A 19,385-nucleotide genomic window follows, 5' to 3' on the forward strand; every position below is an offset into this window, starting at 1 on the left:
TCCCTTGGAGGTTCCCCAAATGCGAGGAAGGGATAGCAAGTCCGAGGTACCGGCGACGACAGAGGTAGAGGACCAAGGATTGACGTCTCGGCTGGACAGTTTTACGGCGTGCACCGTTTCCTCTACATCGAAGGAGGAGGTTTACCCACTTAGGTCGCCGCACCGACGTTGTCCCAACAAATCTCCCCGTTTTGAAGGGGTAACAGTAGACGACAATGGTAGAGGAAGGGGGTGACGGTACATGCGGAAGGGGGGTCGATGGTGTCTGCGGCGGATTCGAAATCCGGAGATTGGGGGAAAATAGGGCAACGGATTGAGGGCTTCAGAAATCGATGAAGGTTGGAGGACTAAACCCGGTTTCGAATCAAGGATACAGGAGAACCACGTGATTGCAGTGTAGAAAAGCTGAGAAAGAACAAAGCTTGCAACGGGAAGTGCAGGAATCTGCACTGTAGATGTGCAGAAAAATAACTCAAGTGGCAGGGGGAAGGTGAACTCAAAAACCGGGTAATAACTCGAAAAAATTTTTGAGTTCCATTTCGAGTTTTTCTTCTCCGAACATGAACTTGGGCTTGGAATCATAACTCGAGTGGGCTTTCTCGAGTAAACCGGGTAAACCGAACAACCCCTTAATTTTTTATTTTTTTACACAGACTAATACCATTCTATTATTTGGACTTTTAACGCATTTTTTTTTGTATGCACCCAAAAAAAAAAAAAAAACTCTTACTATTAGCTATCTTAAGTTTCAAAAAAACTGCCATTTACTATAATTTTTTTTTTGGTTCAACAGGCCTTTTAGGGGTTGTTCTTTTTGTATTTTTGAGTTAGAGTGACTTGAGTAATGATCTTGAGTTGAGTTTGAGTCATAACTTGAGTTGAAGTTGTAACTTGAGTTTGTGTTTGGATGTGCACATTTGAGTTATGATTTGAATTTAGAATCTTTTTGAGTTTGTATTTAGGTGGGTCAAAACTTAAATTTATATTTAGATAGTATTTTAATAAAAACTCAATAGTGATGAAAAATTTTAGGTTATATAGGTGGGGTTTTATTCGTCTTTTCGTTGTAAATGCATAAAAAAAATATCATCTCAATCATAATTAAAACGAAAAAATTATGACATTTTTAAGAATAGAAAAAATATTGTTCATTAACTTAAGTTTGAGTTTATGAACTCGAGTTTATCCCCAAACTCAAGTTTAAACTCAAATTTTATACAACAATCCCTGACGTTTTATGCCTGAAAATTGCTTGCATTTTCATGCTTTCCATTACAGTGTCAGCCCTGAGACGTACGTACTAATTATTTGATACTGTACCACAGGGAAAGAAAAACAAACCGTACCTTGCACCTCCTTACCACGCAAATGATTAATATTCCTTTCCATGATCTTTTTTATTTCTTCCGCCCGCAGCCTTCTGAGGTTAAATAATGAAACAAATATCATTTCCAGTTTACTAATGGAAGCAAATCATGGTTTGTAAATTACAGTTTCAAGTCTAAGGAGTTCACCAATATCCATATTTGGAGATAAAGCACCGGCGAGGTCACACATTATTAAGCGAAAACATGTGTCCCATTCAGATTTTGATTTTTGATTTTTAGTTTCAAACTTAAAAAAATAATAATAATTGCCTTTTCTTTTGTTAAAAAAAATTATAATTAGACCTAGAATCATGTAAGATTCAATAAAAAAAACCAACTAGAACTTTGTTTTATATAACGTCCCTACTAAAACTTTTCTGGTCGTCATTGGAGACAGGTGAGAGTTGAAGATGGTGACTAAAAATATGTAAAACGAAGACAAACTTAAATTCTGCTCATTTTATCGATTTAAATTTAAATTTTGAGTTTTATTACAGTTAAAAATTATAAAAAATAGTCACATATAACTTTTTTATTATAATAAAAAAATGGAAGAAAGAGAAAAATAGGCCAAGACTTGAGATAAATTAAAATTAATAGGCCAATAGTTTACATAAGTTAATAAATATGCCAAATTACTGTTTTCGTCCATAACTTGTCTGGTTATGAACCATAACTTGACAAGTTATTGTCCATAATTGTCCATAACTTATCTGGCTATAAACCATAACTTGACAAGTTTGTCCATAACTTATCTGGTTATGAACCATAACTTGATAAGTTATGGCCTATTAATTTCTATAACTAAAAATTGGCCTATATACTTTCTTAAACTTTTCATATTCTACTATTTTTTAAAAAAAATTTCATATAAAATCACATAAACTTAAATTAAAAATTTAAATTAACAAATTAAACAGGTCTAAGTAATAATGCATTCTAATTAAACTTTCATCTTAAAGAAAAGAAAAAAAAAGTGACTTTTCCTAATAGGGGCATGTCACCAACTCATGAAGGCGAATAAAAAGTAGAGTAGCTGTCCAGCTTCCCCTTTTTTCCCAAAAACCAACCATCGACTAATGATCTCTCTTTTTTTCTTCTTTTTGCTGGGAAGACTAATAATCATTTTGGAGAGTACATATAGTACTTATTCTGGTAGTCAGTCAAATACTCTCTCTCTCTCTCTCTCTCTCATGTCGTACGAGATCTCACTGATCACAGATTTCCCACTGATTTTTTTTTTTTTTTTTTTTTTGGGTTACTAATCACAGATTTGCCACCGATTGGGATGATATACCCCCATGATAGAAAATCAGACAAGTCGGTTAGCCTTGTCGGGTACCATGTGCTCCAATATATGGGGGCCTCCTAGTGCTATATGTGCATGTACAAAAGGGACCATTATTTATCATTTTGCAGCAAGAGAGAACTAAAACTTAAAACTATTTTGTTGTAAAAGAAGGAAACAGACATCAATGAGCGAACAAGTAGTGGAGTGGTTTAGGCCCCTTCTTGGGGCTCAACAATGGGACTATGTTGTCGTTTGGAAATTGGGTGATGACCCTTCCAGGTAGTTGCAGTACTACAACAACCACTTTCAAGCAATACCCAGTTCAAGTTTTCACTCTTTTCAATATTCTATTGTTTCATTCGTTTCTTTTTTTTTTTTTTTTTTTTTTTTTAAGGTTTATTGAATGGATGGGCTGCTGTTGTAGCGGTGGAAATGTCAAAGAAGAGAGAACAGAAAATAGCCACTTAAGTTCACTTTGCAGGGACACTTGCTTGAAGCATCCTGTGAGGACAAAGGCGTGTGAGGCTCTTTCTCAGCTTCCTTCCTCAATGCCTTTATATTCTGGGTTTGTACAAACTTTTCTCTCAGCCCCTTTTTTGCTAACTCTTTAAAGTTCATATATGGAAGTCAAGCTTTTGGCCTTTAAAAAGATCTCTCTCTGTTTTTTTTTTTTTTCATGGATGCTAGAGTTCATACAGACGTGGTGATATCAAGACAACCCAGATGGCTCAGCCAAGTTGAAGGCTCGGATTCATATCCTTCACATGTAATTATCTCTTTTCTCAGTGTCGTTTTTGTTTGTATAGTCATGTAATTAGCAATAATAGACTTTGTTATTACTCCAACAGAATTTTTCTGGAACCTTGGCACTAATCCCAGTTGAGGATGGACTTATTGAGTTATATGCTACAAAGAATGTAAGACTTTAACTTTCTTTATTTTTGCCAATTCTTGACAAAATTAATTCACCATTTTCTATCTTCTAATTTCTTTTTTCAGATACCAAAGAATCAAAAAGTTCTGGAGCTGATTTTAGCTCACTGCAATAGCTCATTGAAACAAGAAAATCTTGATATACTGCCTCAAAAGTGCGTACAGAAACAACCATCTTTTTCGAATTTGTTAAGCCTCGGTCCAAGGTCAGGGGTTTTTCAACAAGTAAGCCGATCCGGTTCGCATACTAGCACTGAGGGACCATCCAATGCCAGCAGTTCAAACATTTCTAATGAACATCTGTTGTTTGGTTCAAACTGCGTTTACGAGTCTCAATATCAACCTTACAAATCGTCATATGAGAATACCTCTGAGTTGAAAAAACTGGACTACAATGAAGATTTCTTGAAGCAACAATCGAGTTTGGTTTCGGGCTGTGAAGCAGAGAAAACTGCTAAGAAAGTTACCAAGAGGAAAGAAAGAGGGAGCTACAAGTCGACGAATCTTATTTCGGAGAGGAATAGGAGGAAGAGGATTAAAATGGCGCAACTCACTTTACGTTCTTTAGTACCAAACATAACCAAGGTTCAAGAAAATAAGAACGATTATAGATCACAGTAGAGGAGACCAAATATGTCACTTCTGAATCTTTTTCATGAATCTTTTGTAGATGGATACTGCATCAATTATCGGAGACGCGGTTAATTATATAAGAGAGTTGCAGAAGGAAGAAAAGGAACTCCAGGAAGAGCTCAAGAAAATGGAAGAAGAAGAAGAAAAAGAGCTCCAAAAGAGCAAAGATCGGCTTGCAATCCCCGAGTCAAACGAGGCCAAATTTGTCACAAGTTGCTTGCCTCCTGCTGCGAATAATCCTACCTTTGGTCAAAAAATGAAGACAGAGGTAAAAGGAACATCTTAGTTAGGATATAATCTCTCTCTCTCTCTCTCTCTCTCTTCACCAAATTACCATGCAGTGTTATTTAAACTCCTATGATTTGTGCTGATTCTTAGATGCAAGTGGATGTGAAGCAAGTTGGAAAAAGAGAATGTTTTATTAAGGTCTTCTATGAGCATATGCAAGGAAGCTTTGTAAGGTTGATGGAAGCCATAGATTCTATAGAGCTTCAAGTAGTTAACTGCAACCTTACCACATTTAATGGCAGAGTCCAAAACATACTTGAGGTTAAGGTGAGATGTCAAGAAAAAAATGTTTCTTTTTATGTCTCTGACTCTTTCCTTTTTTTATTTATTTTTTTTTAACCAACTTATGGATTCTTCTAAGTAATCTGCAGAACAGCAGACCGCTTTGGCTCTGTTAAAGTACATTCCATCACCTTTTAACTCTTAACACATTTTTATATCTTATATAGGCAGATAAGGACATCCAGGCAGTGAGATTGAAAAATTTATTGATTGAGCTAGTCGGTTAGAATAAATCACAGAATTTCGAAAGAAACTATGAAGGGAACGAGTGTCAGAGCAAAGTTTCATCTAAGCAGAAAGGAATTTGTCAGCTGAGGAAGCAGGTTTTTCATCCATACGTCTCATTTTAGTCTCTTAAGATAATTTGCCTAAACTTGTATATAGAAGAAAGTACAAGAGTAAACTCATTTCGGAAGAATTTCGCTCGCTAAATTACGATTAACCATCTTCGGTTTTCTTTGTTCCTTCTCAAACAACTATCTTAGATTTTGTATATAAAACTCTAGTAAAAGAATTTTCCTTGTTAATATGGTACTATATTGGCAAAACATCTTTTTTTTTTTTTTTTTTTTGGCTCTAAGTGGGTTGGATGAATAATACAATAATACTTCCATAGACAAGAAAGTTAACTATACTAATGATCTAGATCTTAAAAGAAATAAAACTTATGCAGGAGAAAAGTCCAAGATTGTGCTTATCCTACTATCAATGAAGCACTTCATATTGTCAACTAAAATCGAATTTGCACTTTACAAGCTTCCCTATATCTCCTGGTAATAATTAGTTTGAGGAAACTAAGGAATAACAACAGTATCTCAAAATTAAAAATAAAAATAAAAAAATAAAAAAATGGAAAGAAGAACTTTTTACATGAACAGGTCAGATTAGTTTAAAAAGCAGCATTCCCAATAGGAATGGTGTTTCCTGCCTCCTGGGGAGCCAAACTCAAAAGGGAACCAAAAAAAAATGTGAAGAAGAAATCAAACCATGAACAATTTCTGCTACGTTATGATCCGTTTATTATAGCAGACGGCTGCCAAAGTTACTTTGAGAGCCACCATATCTTTGCTCACCAACATTACGCGCCGTGAAGGCCCGAGTATCGGATTCTCCACTCGAACTATCCCGGACATTCCATGAACTTTGGTATCCAGAAACCTCCCTAGAGTTGTTGAACTCTCCGCTGTACATGTCGTATTCGGAGCTGTCTCCTAACGCCATCCTTCTGAACTTCATAATGTCTTGGTTGTACTGGCCAGAGTCGTATATCATGCTCTGTCCATATTTCACTCCGTTTGTCAGATCAGACATTTCACCTTCACAGTCCAATGCTCTTACCACCTGAAAATGAATTGCAACTAAGTACAAGAAAAAGGTAGAAGATAAAAACATTTATATATATATATATATAATGTTTTACCATGTGAAATGTGAACTAGAAAGAGTGATTGTTAATAGTACACACCTGAACCATGCGGGGTCGTTTTGGAGCTGAATGTCGTACGCACGCAGCAGCTGCCTCGATCATTCTGATCATTTCGCTTTCTACATAATGCTTTTCTAGCCGTGGATCTACTAGTTCACTCATGTCCCCAGTTTCAAGGGCGCGGATTAGAAGAGGGCGAGCCTACCAAAATTTCGATTTTTGACGAGGCATTGTTTAGTAATAAAATCTACCATGTTAAGTATGATTAAGCAATAATTTTTAAAAGATGGGCCTATTATAACAAAAATTAATGTGGGATAATGTAAATGTCTTTACCCATTCAACTAAACTCTCGTCACCAAGAGGCTGAGATGGGTCGACAGGCTTACGACCAGTTACAAACTCAAGAAGCACCACTCCAAATGAGAATACGTCTGATCTATCTGTTAACTTTCCACTTGATGCGTACTCTGGTGCCATGTACCTGCCAAGCCAAAATGGAAGAAAAGAATTAGTGAGGGAGAAAAACTGAAAAACTGACATCACATGAAAACGACAGCGAATTAAAGGAAAAAAAAAAAAACACATTAAATTGAAAACGACACTCAAATGAAAACGACAATAGCCTTGAAAGACATCTCAAATAACAACATCGCATGAAAAACGACGTAAGAATAAAAAAATGACGACGCTAACAGGTTAAACGCTTAAAATTTATATTTCAAAACATAAAAACGACAATGGCCTTAAGGAAACCTCGAGAAAACAATATTTTAGAATAATTTTCTCATATAGCATCAAGTCTGACAACAAACCAAGAAACAAAATAACAGGTTAAACGACTATAGCTTAAACACAAATAAAAGACGACAAAAAAATAGAAAAACGACAACTTATAATGACTTCAGGACAAACCAAGAAACGACATAACAGGTTAAACGAAAATGACTTAAACACAAAATAAAACGACAAAAATTAGAAAAACGACAACTTATAATGACTTCAGGACGACATCACAGGAAAGCGAGAGCAGATTTTAGACACGACGTTATTGAACAGAAAACAACAATAACAGGACGACAGGATAAAAGAAAACAGAGCTCAAGTGTTGCAGAAACCTACCCAAATGTTCCCATAACTCGAGTGGAGACATGCGTATGCGTATCGTTTGAGGGTTTTGCAAGGCCAAAGTCTGCAACCTGTACTCAGTTAAGGAAAAAAATATCATGACCTAGGAATTGTCAGTAAGAAAAATAAAATCTCGAGGTGCAATCTGCAAAAATTGAACAACATGCCTGTGCCTCAAAAGCATCATCCAAAAGAATATTTGCCGACTTGATGTCTCTGTGAATTATTTTCGGGTGGCCTAGAAATATTGGACCACATAACAAAAAGAGACAGAATCAGAAAACAAATTTTGTTATTTTGAGCATCTTAACTGCAAAATGATGAGAATGCTAGAATAGGTACATACAATCCTCGTGTAAGTATGCCAAACCCTTTGCAGCCCCTAAAGCAATCTTGAGTCTTTTAGTCCATTCCAACACCGGCATTCCATCACCTGATGACAGCCCAAAAATTGGATCAAAATAAGCACAAAAAGAAGTGAACCTAACATGCAATCAATTAAGTTACAAAAAGTGTTAGTCTTAGATTTTGGCCTTACCATGCAAATGATGCTCCAAAGTTTTATTGGGAACAAACTCATAGATCAACAATCTCTGTTGCTCAGAGATGCAATATCCCACCAAAGACACCAAGTGACGATGGTGAACTCTACTAATAATCTCAACCTCTGCTTTAAACTCTCTCTCTCCTTGTCCACTCCCAGCCTTGAGCTGCTTCACAGCCACCACTTTCCCATCTGGCAAGCAACCCTTGTAAACGCATCCGAACCCGCCCTCACCGAGCACATTTTGACTCGAAAATCCGTTCGTTATTTCCGTCAATTCTTCATAGCTGAAGTAAGGATTAGGACCTCCTATTAGACCAGACTCCAATCCCCCTCCATAGCTCGCAATGCCTCTCTGACTGCCATAGCTATTATTGATGAAAGAATTTGGGCCTTGTGAAGGGAAGAAGCTGTCCGCTGGCCCAGAATTGCTGATGTTGATGTTATGCTGCTGTCCCACGTAATATCCTTCTGCATCAGAAAACAGAATCAATTTGATATTTGGCTGTGGGCTGTCCAAAGCGCCCATTTGGCAACTTGCTCGCATAATTTATTTGTTTTGGCAGTCAAACCCACGACCTCGTAAAGGAAATAGCGGCCTCCTACCGCTCCTCTAGGGTCAAAATTTAATTTTATAAAAATTGAGGGATGAAAATATAATTTTTAGAAAATATAAATTTGCATTGTGCCCATCAATTTTTAAACAATTATAGGCTCCGACATGATTATATGTCGATCCGACTCCAACTCTTAATCGTGCCCAACCTTGACATCAATCATATGGATTTGCTATTAAATAATATAATACAATACGGAAAAAATGAATCGTATTCAATAATACGACATAAACCGTATTAATTTACTATCCGTATTAGCACAATAATCACACTAAATATTATATTATTATATTATTATACAATATGGTCTCCTAATATGGCCAAACAAACATGCCATTGTTGTATATCTACATATTTCAAAACTTAAAAATTATAAAGGTTGAGAGTCCCGCATTGAAAACATACCAGCATTTCTTCTCTCCCACTCTATATAAAGGACTAAAGCCCAAAGATCAATCTTACAATTTAATTTATAGAAAATACACCTTATAATATAATTTATACCTATGTCTAAAGCAAATGTCATATTTTCTAAATAGTGATAAATTAAAGTATATTTTCAATTTTTAATCTAAAATAAAATATTATTTTCCAACTTTATCCGCACTTTTAAAATTTCATCATATCTTCCCTCAGCTTACAATCTTGTTTTCTCTCCGGACCCTTTCTCTCTAACATCAGACTACACAACTCTCCTATGCGATCTCATATTCTCTCTCTCCTCTATGGTTTCTCTCCCTCCGCGGTCTCATTCTCGGCAATCTCTCTCACTTCCGCGATGACGACATAGATTGAGGACGACGGTGAAGATCGCGTTGAAGGTTCAATCTCTGGCCCGATGAGGTCCAACATCTGCGGCAAAGCAACCCGTGTGTTGTTTTTGTCTTCTCAAACATCGAGTCTTTCAACTGGAAGAAACTGACTACAACTAATTTCAGGGATCATCCATCTGTTTGGGGAGAATGCTTTCCCTCCTCAGTCGTCAATAATGCAAAGCATCAGTTTATTTTTTTCATACAGCATCCAACGCATAAGATGAGAGGTTCTTGTGTACTTTTATATGTCCTCAAGTGGGGAAAGAAAGTAACAAAAATAGTGGAAAGGTTAATACTGTTTTAAAATTTTAAAATGGTTTGTGCCATTTAGGACTTGAGTTTTCTTTACTTTTTTGACATATTTTGGGAACCCTTTTAAGCATATTCACAAAACTTTACTTTTTTGACATATTTTGGGAACCCCTTTTAAGCATATTCACCTCTGACATCTACAGTGCCGGCAAAAAATATGTAGCCTTGGTTTGGTTATATCAAAAAGGAATACTTGACAATATTAGTCTTTTTCTTTTTTTCTCTTCTTAGTTATATGGATATTGGTTGTTAGCTAAGTAATGCATTTGATATACATATTTATATCAAACGACTGGCAACACTGTAAATTTTGAGTAGGCAATGTTTTAGTTATGTAAATTTTAGGAAGTGGAATTGTATTTACCATTAAATTCTTAGATTAGCATTTATTTTCATTTGGTTTCGCTTTTGTTTATGTTTGTGTTTGAAATCTGGTATATATTATATTTACCAGTAATAATACTTTGATAACTACAAAATTAAATATGATAAAAACTGTATATACCTAAAAATACTATAGTCGTTGCACGTTTGAAAATATACTAAATTGAATATGATTGGGTTGGTTTGGTTACCGAGCCATGTAAGGACGAACCTATGTTTGAGAAAAATGTCCAAATCTAATTCAACCTCTAACATAAATCTTTCCAATGAATACATTTCAATAATTTGCAAAATTTAAGTGATGTGTTGTCAAAACTAGAAATTTAGAGGACAAGTTGCCGTGAGCTTAAAATGTTGAAAGGCATTATTGTGATACTTCGTTTATTTCATCGATTTGAGTTTAGAATTTAAATTTTACTTCTGTAAAAAGCTCTCAGAAACAGTTATATCTAACTTTTTTACTACAATAAAAAATCATCACATAAAATTACATCTCAACTCAAATTAAAAATTCGAATCAGCGAACTAAACTAACCTAAATTATTTAAATATTCGTTTTTTTTGTAAATAAGCGTCTATTTGGGGGGTTTTGTCTGACATACCTGATTTCACTGAAAAGGTACCCGCAGGCATGTAATGCGCCGCCGCGTAGACCTCGGCGCGTTTTCTCCTCCGCCTTGCGCACACGAAAAACATGGCGATCAACGCGATTATGAAAACCCCCGCCACCGCCACTCCCACGACAGTTCCGGAATGGACATTCGATTCCGATGGCGAATTGGAAGTTGAATTTGAGGAAGACTCTGATCTGGAATCAGACAGCGGAGGCGAAAGCGACAGGCTTGGCGTCGATTCAGAAGGAGGAGGTGGACTTAACATCGAATCCGTAGGAGGAGCGAATTCTGATGGTACATTTGGCGGCGGCGGATTCTCGGCGGGTGTGTTAGTGTTGGCCGGAGGAGAAATAGAGGAAGAAGGAGGGGATTCGGACTCTGGAGGCGGAGGAGACTGCTGATAGTGGGAGCTAGGCGGAGAAGGGGAATCGTTCGTCGGCGGCGGAGATTCAGGGCTTGGAGGGGAAGGAGAAGTTTCCGACGGGGGCGGAGATTTCTTGGAATGGCTTGGAGGAGGAGAAACGGGCGATGATTTCGACGGCGGCGGATCTGACGGTGACGGTGTAGATTCCTTCGGCGGCGATGGGGTTGGGTTGCTCGGTGGCGGGGATTCGGAAGGTGGTGGAGTATTCGACTCAGCTGGAGGCGGCGGCGGCGAAGATGGAGGAGGAGATTCCAATCGTGGCGGAGGTGAAGGCGTGGCGGAGTTGTCGGGTGGAGAAGGTGAGGGAGGAGCGCTCGGACCTTGGCCGTCAGACGGTGGCGATGGTGCGGAGCCCTGATCCGACGGCGGAGGAGAAAAGGAGGTGTCGGAAGGTGGTGGTGTGGTCGGTTCGGATTCTGGAGCTGGAGGTGACGAATCACTCGAATCTGACATCTCCTTTTCTTCGTCTGCTTCTTCAACAAAACTCTATAGAAAACAAACGTAAAATCTCTCTCTATATGGTTCTCGTATTACACGGAAAGCGATCAAATCAAATTAAGCTGGTGTAGAAACGAAACCATGCAAATAAAGATTACGTATTTTCCAAAGAAAAAACGAAACTTTTTTGGTTTCTTGACAATTAAGACTTGTACTTTTGAATGTTTAACGAAAAGAAGCGATGAGAATTGGATGGTTTTGCATAGAATTGCAAAATCTGGGTGGAAAAGAAATGAGCCCACGATCAAAGGAAACCAAACAACGTGTATAGAAGAGAGAGAAAGAAGAGAGAGAGAGAGAGGTGGTTAGTTTTGAGGACTAACGAAAAGCAATATTGATGAGCACCGCCACCACCAACAACAACAACGTCAACAACGAAACGACACCAACAAGACGACCTTAAATTTCTCTATTGTTTTTATTTATTTATTATTATTGTATCTCTGTTTGTCTGAAACTCTGATTACTTGGATGCACGATGTTTTTCGGTTGGTTAAAATTCCCCAACTGTCGCCATTTCTTTTTTCGAAAAATGGTTCTGCACTCCTTGAGTTTCGGCTTACCGCGCAAATATATAAACGAGGTTGGTGTTGGCCCACCAGGATTCCGTTGCTGTCGGAACTTGGACTAAAGTGGGCCCAGTAAACTCTAGTAGACTCATTGAGCAAGTGGTAATAACTGTACCTTTTTGTTACTTTTTTTGCCCTTTTTATCCCTCATCCTCTAAATTTTCACGCCGTTTTTCTTCATTAAAATCATCTTCAATATAAATGTTAATATTAATTATATATTTAACTAAAAATATTAATTGAGTCAGGCTGCTTATTGAGCACGATGACACGACGTGAAAAATTTTAGACTGGACACGATACGACACGAGATTTTTATGAGCCGTGCTAAGCACGACACGAGGTGGTGAGCCATACTGGGCTCATAATTTTAAGGAAAAAAATAGATGATTTACTTTTAAGAGTGCTTGATTCTAGACCTTTATTCTTTATTTTTTATAAATACCCTATTGTTAGTATAATTATTTGACTAAAAAGGTTATGAATCAAGAGTAAATAGTAAAAATCATGAACCATATACTTTCAAGAGTTATTTATCAAGATTACCCTAGCTTTAAGCACGTGGGTCTAACACAACACGACACGACGATAAATACGAGCACAACACGAACATGACACGAGCATGACACGACCCATCGAGCACGATGGGCCGGCACAACGAATATAATTTTTCTTTTTTAAAAAAGAAATAATTTTATGTTATCGTTACTATTTACATATATGTAAATAATTAAAAATTCGCATAAACAAATTAAAATTAATTCATTTGACCTTAATTAAAATCAAAGCATGATTGCATTAATTTTCATCATCATAGTACAAACTTGGACGGCAACTCTATGTTTTAACTAAATTAGTTAAAACATGAAATTTTCAGTTTCAATAAGATTTTGAGTGAGGGACTTGACATATATTATTAATTTGTAATCTCATCTCCTCTTCTCAATAATTTAAATAAAGTTAAAAATTTTGTTTATAAATTAGCACTTATGATGGTAACTAAGTTTTGTGCTTTTTCTTTTCTTAGTAATAGCATATGAAATTAGATTTTTATTTGAGTTATTTTTTACTTGAAACTGTTAAAAAAATAATTTTAGGTGATTAAATAGTTCAATAGGCCAACCTAAAAATTTATTGTGTCAAGCACGAGCACGAACAAAGTACGGGCACGAGCATGTATGGGCTTGAGCCCATGGGCCATGCCTATAATTTTAAATCTTGGACTGACATGAGCACGACACGAAGTTTCAATGGACCATGCTAAGCATGGCATGCACTAACAAGTTTGGTTTTTTTTTTTTACTACTCTTTAGTATTTACCTTGCACTTAATTTTAAATTAGAACTTATCTTTTTATTGGACTTGATGCTCTTAGTGAAGACTTGTACTAATTACTTATGATGACAACTTAAATTTTTTTCTTACACTTAGTTTTAAATTAGAATCTTTTTATTCTACTTAGATGTTACGAGTGAAGACTTGTACTAATTATACAGTTTAGATCTTTTTTTTTTCAATGTAATAGTTTGCTAATTAGTTGTAATGTTATATATATTTAAGCAAATATATTTAAATTAAATTAGTTATATTATTAATTATATTAATGTTATTATGAAGCACAATTTTTATCAATTATATGATTATTGGTATCAGCCATTTACAAATCAAAACAATAAAAAAAATAAATAAAAAAATTGAACAGTAGCAGCGAAAAAATGCGCCACTACTTTGAATGTCGAAATCAAAATAATTTTATTACAAATAAATATATAGCGGCGAAAGTTTTTACTCCTAATGTTGCTTTTTTTTGTGTCAGAGAGATGTAAAATGTAGAGGTGGCTTTCTCTTGTACCAAGGAAAATTTTTGCCGCTAATTGTAGCAACGAATTTCAAATTCGCCGCTATAAGACTATAGCGACTAGGTTATAACGGTGAGTCAATGAAGAATATTTTCGCTGCTACAGATAAGTAGCAGCACATGTCTTTTTATAGTGGCGAATTTTTTTGCCACTAATAACCTTTTTTCGTGTAGTGACTGTTCAACAATGTTTAAAAAAAATATCAAGAAAAGAATTATAGATCTTGATTTAAGGAACACAAAGGTTATAATAGAGTAATACTGTATAATTAAACCATTTTGGATCAATCTTGGCAAGCTCAAGAGCTCCAATCAACCCGAAAAATCAGTTTCACGTTCCACTATCAAGCTAAAATTAAACAAGTTCAATGAAGCAGGTTTCATCAGGACCAACTATCTTATAACCGTTCAAACAACAAAATGTGAGAGGAACCGCAAACATGTTGAATTTCTTAACTTCGAAGGAGAAATTTTCCTTTCCGACTCTAGTGATGCTGGAGGCTCCTGAACAAACTTGAGCCCTACGATTGAGCCGTACACTCGACGCAGAAAATTTCCATCCAAGATGAAATTCATGGTTTTCTATGATATGTGTGTGCGCACGCGCGCGCGCAGCAGCTCTTGATCTCCTTCTATGACGTTGACAAACTTTAGGAAAAAGATATGCTCTCCGACGAGGATTTGATCATAAATTGAGTCGCGAAAAAGCCTGCTTCAAGAGTGATTAGACAAGGCGTTCCCATTTCTGTCTTTTTTTTCTTTTTTTTTTTTTTTTCAAGCCTTTTCTCTATGTCTTCAGAAAAAGAGCATTCTTAAAATTAAAACAACCGAACTTCTACAAATGGTGAACTAAAGAATTATTTTCTAAAAGACAAAAGTAGAAAAATTATGTTATCCTATATTTCTTATTTCTTTCGGCCCGTTTTTCTTACCACTCTATATCAAGCCAGATAAGTAAGGTTTTCGACAATCTCGTCAATTGCCTATTGGTGTTTTATGTAGTATGTTGTTTGGAGCCCCTAAGAAAAAACCGAATTTCTGAAGGGGAACAGAGAGAGAGAGAGAGAGGTGTTGTAGGGGGTTGTATGAGACCGGGGTTATTTGTGGAATTCAAGGCGAGTCAGTTGGTTGTAATGACTCAACAAAGTGAGAATTGGAACGAGAATGAGAAGGACGGGGCGAGCGTGAAGCCTAATAACAAGTTTAGTTTGGTAAAAAAAAAAAAAAAAAAAAAAAAAAAAAAAAAAGAGTAAAAAACTGTAGCTTTCAATGTTAAAATCATAATATATGCTTGACTTGAGATCTTTTATAATATGTTTGACTTATCCTTATATCATTATTGTACTTAACGATAAGCCGTTGACTATTAATCGTTTGACATGAGATCAACGACGAAACAATGTAATTACTATATCGACAATACAATCATTGACGTATATAATTTCAACTAATTATAAGATATTTTTCAATCACAATCTCTAAAAAATCCTTTTGTTCTCCGAAGAACCTTAAAAATTTGTATTTATTGATGACTATTGCGTGCATATATATTTTTATTTGTTCAAAAATTAAGGACAAAATAATTGAAGTAGTAACATTGATGTGATTCTCAGTTAGCCAGATATTAATTTGTCTACAATGATAATCTCTAATTAACTTAATTGCTGTGGTTGTAATTATAATTAATTTTTGTTTTCAAAGGAATATTTGTTGATTAATTATATACATGTAACATGTATATGAGTACAACTAAGCGATGACGTCAAATATAAAGGAAAAAACTTTTTATTACCACATAAAGTTGTGGTTAAATTATGGTAACTAGATAAATTTTCCATAACTAGTACACAACTAGACAAATAAAATTTACTTTGGGAGTAAGGAATTCTAGAAAATACCCCTCAATCTTTACCTTTTGTGCCAAGAACATACCTTCTCTGGTTCTCCCTATTCGAAATGTCAAGACTACCCATTGATAAAAAGACCAAAACCCATTTCTAGTATCTCATGATGGGTATAATAGCGCATTCATTCCTCCACTTCAATTATGATAAGACAAAAGTGAAACGTTACGGTCTTTGACAGCCTTTAGAAACAAGCACAAGAAACTTTTGATTGGCCAAACAGCCAAACACACAAGCAGATTGTAAATTCTCATGTTTTTTTTCATACCCTAAATTTCGCTATAAATACGTGTCGATTCTTTGTTATTTTCCATCAGTACTGCCCCTACTCACAGGCACAGCCAAACAGCTTATAGCCCACCAACCCTCTCACTGGTAGCATTTCTCTCAATCACCTTTGGATCTCTTCTTTTCAGCTTCAAGGTTAGTCTTCTCTTTTGTTTTATTTTTTTTTATTACAGTAATACAAGCTTTTTTCTTTGTCTTGCCATTGCATGTTTTGTTAGAATCTAATGTGTACGAGGTTTGCGTTTTCAATAATGGACGCAGATATGGGTCCTCGTGAAGAAAACTATAATTCGGACGTTCAGGTCGAGGTTTCTGACAGTGAAAACTCTGATTCTGAAAACGACGATCAAGTCTCCGTAATCGTGGACAACGAGGAACTAATCGGCATGAACGCCACTTCTGCGGCGGACGAAGACGAAATCCAGAGCCCTTACAACTTCGAGGACTTCGCCAGAGAGGGGATGAAGAAGATTGAAGAGACTGAACGCTTGTTCAAGGACGTGAAGAAGCGCTTCCTCCTGGAATGGGGTCGCTCAAGAACGAAACGACTGTCGTTTCGGCCCAAAAGTGCCTCAACACAGCCAGCGTCACAATGCAGGCCCGGATCGACTCGTTTCGGGTCTTCTGCGAGGCAATGGCGAGAAAGCGTGGCGGTGAATCGAATCAGAGGAGGGGTTGGTATCCTTCCTCCAGGGACGAGATCTGTCCGATCGTGTCCCGTGGGTTCAGCCGCTGCGACGATCCGAGAAACGACGACTCGTACGGCGTCGGGATCTATTTGAATCCAAACTTCTCACTTGACAGGTACTAATTAAAAAATGTTATTACAAACTTGCAAATGTTATAACATGTATTAATATATGTTTTTTGTTTGTTTTGTTTTGTTTTTGGGCAGTGCAATATCGTCAGTTGAGGATGAAAGTGGGCTAAGGCATGTACTGATGTGCCGGGGTAGAGCAGATAACTCAAGGATCAAAGCAAATTCGTCCAAGTTCTAGAAATTTTGATTCTGCAGTGGACAATCTTGTGGCCCCAACAAAGTTCATCATAAGGGGGGCAGACATGAACTCTCATATTTTGCCTGAATATCTCATCAGTTTCAAGACTCCTGGACTCGCAAGGAAAATTATTATCTCTCCTTTGAGTACATTAATCAATGAATGTGTGTGTGTGTGTGTCAAAGTCGTGTAAATTAATTGATGTTCTAACATTTCGTCTGTTATATGTATGGAACAAAATCTTGAGATATACATTCAAGGCCAAGGAAACGGCCCAGAACGCCTTGGATGAGCTTTCCTATTCTAATTTCCACTCTGTCGATGCATCTGAACCCGACAAGAACGGCACTGGTGGTCAGAAGCTACAATGATTTCAGAGTAAGTTCAGTACATCACGTTACATATATACATATATATATATATATATATGTAAAACCCTAATAGTTGGTTTGTTATGAGGATCAAGGAACTTGCTGGGGATGAGCTCTTGATTCGGTTGATCAGCTCGAACCCGATGGATCCTACCCCGTAATTGAGTTTTGGGACTGAGGAATTTCATCCAACCCAGCCTTTTTGGCAGATCATATTTTTGTGAAATTGTAATCTTTGCTTTGGGAGTTTTGGAATATTGGGTTTCAGATGTTTTTCTTTGTTGGTGTTTGGTCTGTTAGACGGCTGTTTTTTCGGCGGCCGTCTTTGAGTCATTGTAAGGTAGGGGATTTTTTTTTTTTTTTTTCCCTGTTGCGGCTATCTAGTGTTTTTGTCTTGGTTGAGGGGCTGACTTCTGTTTATGGTAATTGTGAGTCATTTCTTTCTGGTTGAATATCATTTGAAGTGTTTGTTATATGTATGCCTCCCCTAGTTATATTTTTGTGTTTATCTCTATCTATCTAGATTGTTCTAAATATATGTATTATACACTTAATATATTTTTGTAAAAAATAATAAATAAACAAAGTATACACACATAAAATACACTAACGAAAAAAATAATTTATATAGAAAAAAAAAATACACGCGCTAAAAGAAAAAACACATTACATAATACACACACTGACGCACTTGTCTATATATACACAATATAAATATATTTATACACACACACACACACATAAAATACACACCACCCAAAAAAAACACGATATGTACACAAAATTTATCTTCGCAAACAAGCAGTATATACACACACAGACAACAGGACTAATACTTTGGATGAAAATGCAGTACTAGTGTGTATTGATATCTTTATGCAAATATTATATGTATATAAGCCGTACGCAAATATTATCATCAAAGATTGTGATATTATTTATAAATAAATAAAAATCTGAGTTATTTTGTTTGATGTTTATGCTTCTCTACAATTGACAAGCAAAATATTATTAATAATAATCATCATCTTCTTGATCATCGTCTTCACAAATGTCTAAAAGTCCTCTTTATTTTCTCAAAATTAAAAAAAAAAAAAAAAAAGGACACTTCTTTATGAAGCCGATCATATGCAACCAAGTTTTCGAATACACACAAAGAGACTTTTCTTTTCCTTTTTTAATGGGACAACATTTTCTCAAACATAATATGTTTTTTGCGATATTATTGGAATCGGAAATTTCACTCCATTTTTATGTTTTGCTAGAAGGGCCAAACGTAGTTCACTTCTCTTTTCTCTTCTACTTTATCTCTGCTAGTAGTTTCATTCTTCTTCTTTTTCTTCTTTTTTTTCTTTTTTTTTCCACCTCTTTTTAAAGGAAAAACGCTCCTCTACTCTCCTGCACTTCTAAATGTATTATTATACGTATACTGGACCATAAGGTGAAAAACAAAAACAAAAACAAAACAAAAGTTCAGTGAACTATTGAGTTGAGACTTGAGACTGTCAATACGATAGTAATTCATCAGAGTATCAACTATCAAGGCTTTCCGTAGACTTCGTTGACCGTACGGGGAAATCTATATTGAGTATCATTTCTTCAATTTTACGTCGATCGAGATGTTTATTTGATTTATTCCAAAGAGATTTTTTTTTGGAAGATTTCTCCTTCGAATTTCGTTCCCAACAAATAGATGCTAAAGAGCGCCATATGGTTTACTAGGAAAATCTAGAGTGTGTTTGGAATTCATTTTATAATAATTTAATTTTTTTTTATAAAAATAAAAATGAAAATATTTTCAATGTCAGACAGAAATTATTTTTAAAAATGTATTTGATAGT

The 19,385-nt window shown here is 35.9% G+C and overlaps 2 protein-coding genes across 2 annotated transcripts; one reads left to right on the forward strand and one right to left on the reverse strand.

Moving 5' to 3' along the window:
* The first annotated feature begins 2,842 nt into the window (after window positions 1-2,842).
* LOC21410373 (transcription factor bHLH90) lies at window positions 2,843-5,021 on the forward strand. Its single transcript, XM_010102151.1, has 8 exons — window positions 2,843-2,937; window positions 3,053-3,223; window positions 3,346-3,424; window positions 3,507-3,575; window positions 3,658-4,176; window positions 4,262-4,492; window positions 4,603-4,779; window positions 4,962-5,021. Exons 1-8 carry the CDS (start codon window positions 2,843-2,845, stop codon window positions 5,019-5,021), a joined length of 1,401 nt encoding a protein of 466 aa, XP_010100453.1.
* A 793-nt stretch (window positions 5,022-5,814) lies between these two features.
* LOC21410374 (proline-rich receptor-like protein kinase PERK13) lies at window positions 5,815-11,511 on the reverse strand. Its single transcript, XM_024168244.1, has 8 exons — window positions 10,623-11,511; window positions 7,887-8,363; window positions 7,695-7,781; window positions 7,516-7,586; window positions 7,343-7,419; window positions 6,557-6,704; window positions 6,260-6,421; window positions 5,815-6,135 (listed from the first exon to the last, which is right to left on the reverse strand). The coding sequence occupies exons 1-8, from the start codon at window positions 11,509-11,511 to the stop codon at window positions 5,815-5,817; spliced, it is 2,232 nt and encodes a 743-aa protein (XP_024024012.1).
* Between the last annotated feature and the right edge of the window lie 7,874 nt (window positions 11,512-19,385).

This window comes from Morus notabilis, unplaced genomic scaffold (assembly GCF_000414095.1).
Source record: "Morus notabilis unplaced genomic scaffold, ASM41409v2 Scaffold99, whole genome shotgun sequence".
NCBI lineage: Eukaryota > Viridiplantae > Streptophyta > Magnoliopsida > Rosales > Moraceae > Morus > Morus notabilis.

Coding starts and splice junctions, on each gene's coding strand:
- LOC21410373 (XM_010102151.1), top strand. CDS start 2,843: ATGAGCGAACAAGTAGTGGAGTGGTTTAGGCCCCTTCTTGGGGCTCAA. Junction 2,938..3,052: donor TTGGGTGATGACCCTTCCAG/GTAGTTGCAGTA, acceptor TTTTTTTTTAAG/GTTTATTGAATGGATGGGCT. Junction 4,177..4,261: donor TAGTACCAAACATAACCAAG/GTTCAAGAAAAT, acceptor AATCTTTTGTAG/ATGGATACTGCATCAATTAT.
- LOC21410374 (XM_024168244.1), bottom strand. CDS start 11,511: ATGTCAGATTCGAGTGATTCGTCACCTCCAGCTCCAGAATCCGAACCG. Junction 6,705..7,342: donor CGAGTTATGGGAACATTTGG/GTAGGTTTCTGC, acceptor TTGGCTTGGCAG/GTACATGGCACCAGAGTACG. Junction 6,136..6,259: donor AACGACCCCGCATGGTTCAG/GTGTGTACTATT, acceptor ATTCATTTTCAG/GTGGTAAGAGCATTGGACTG.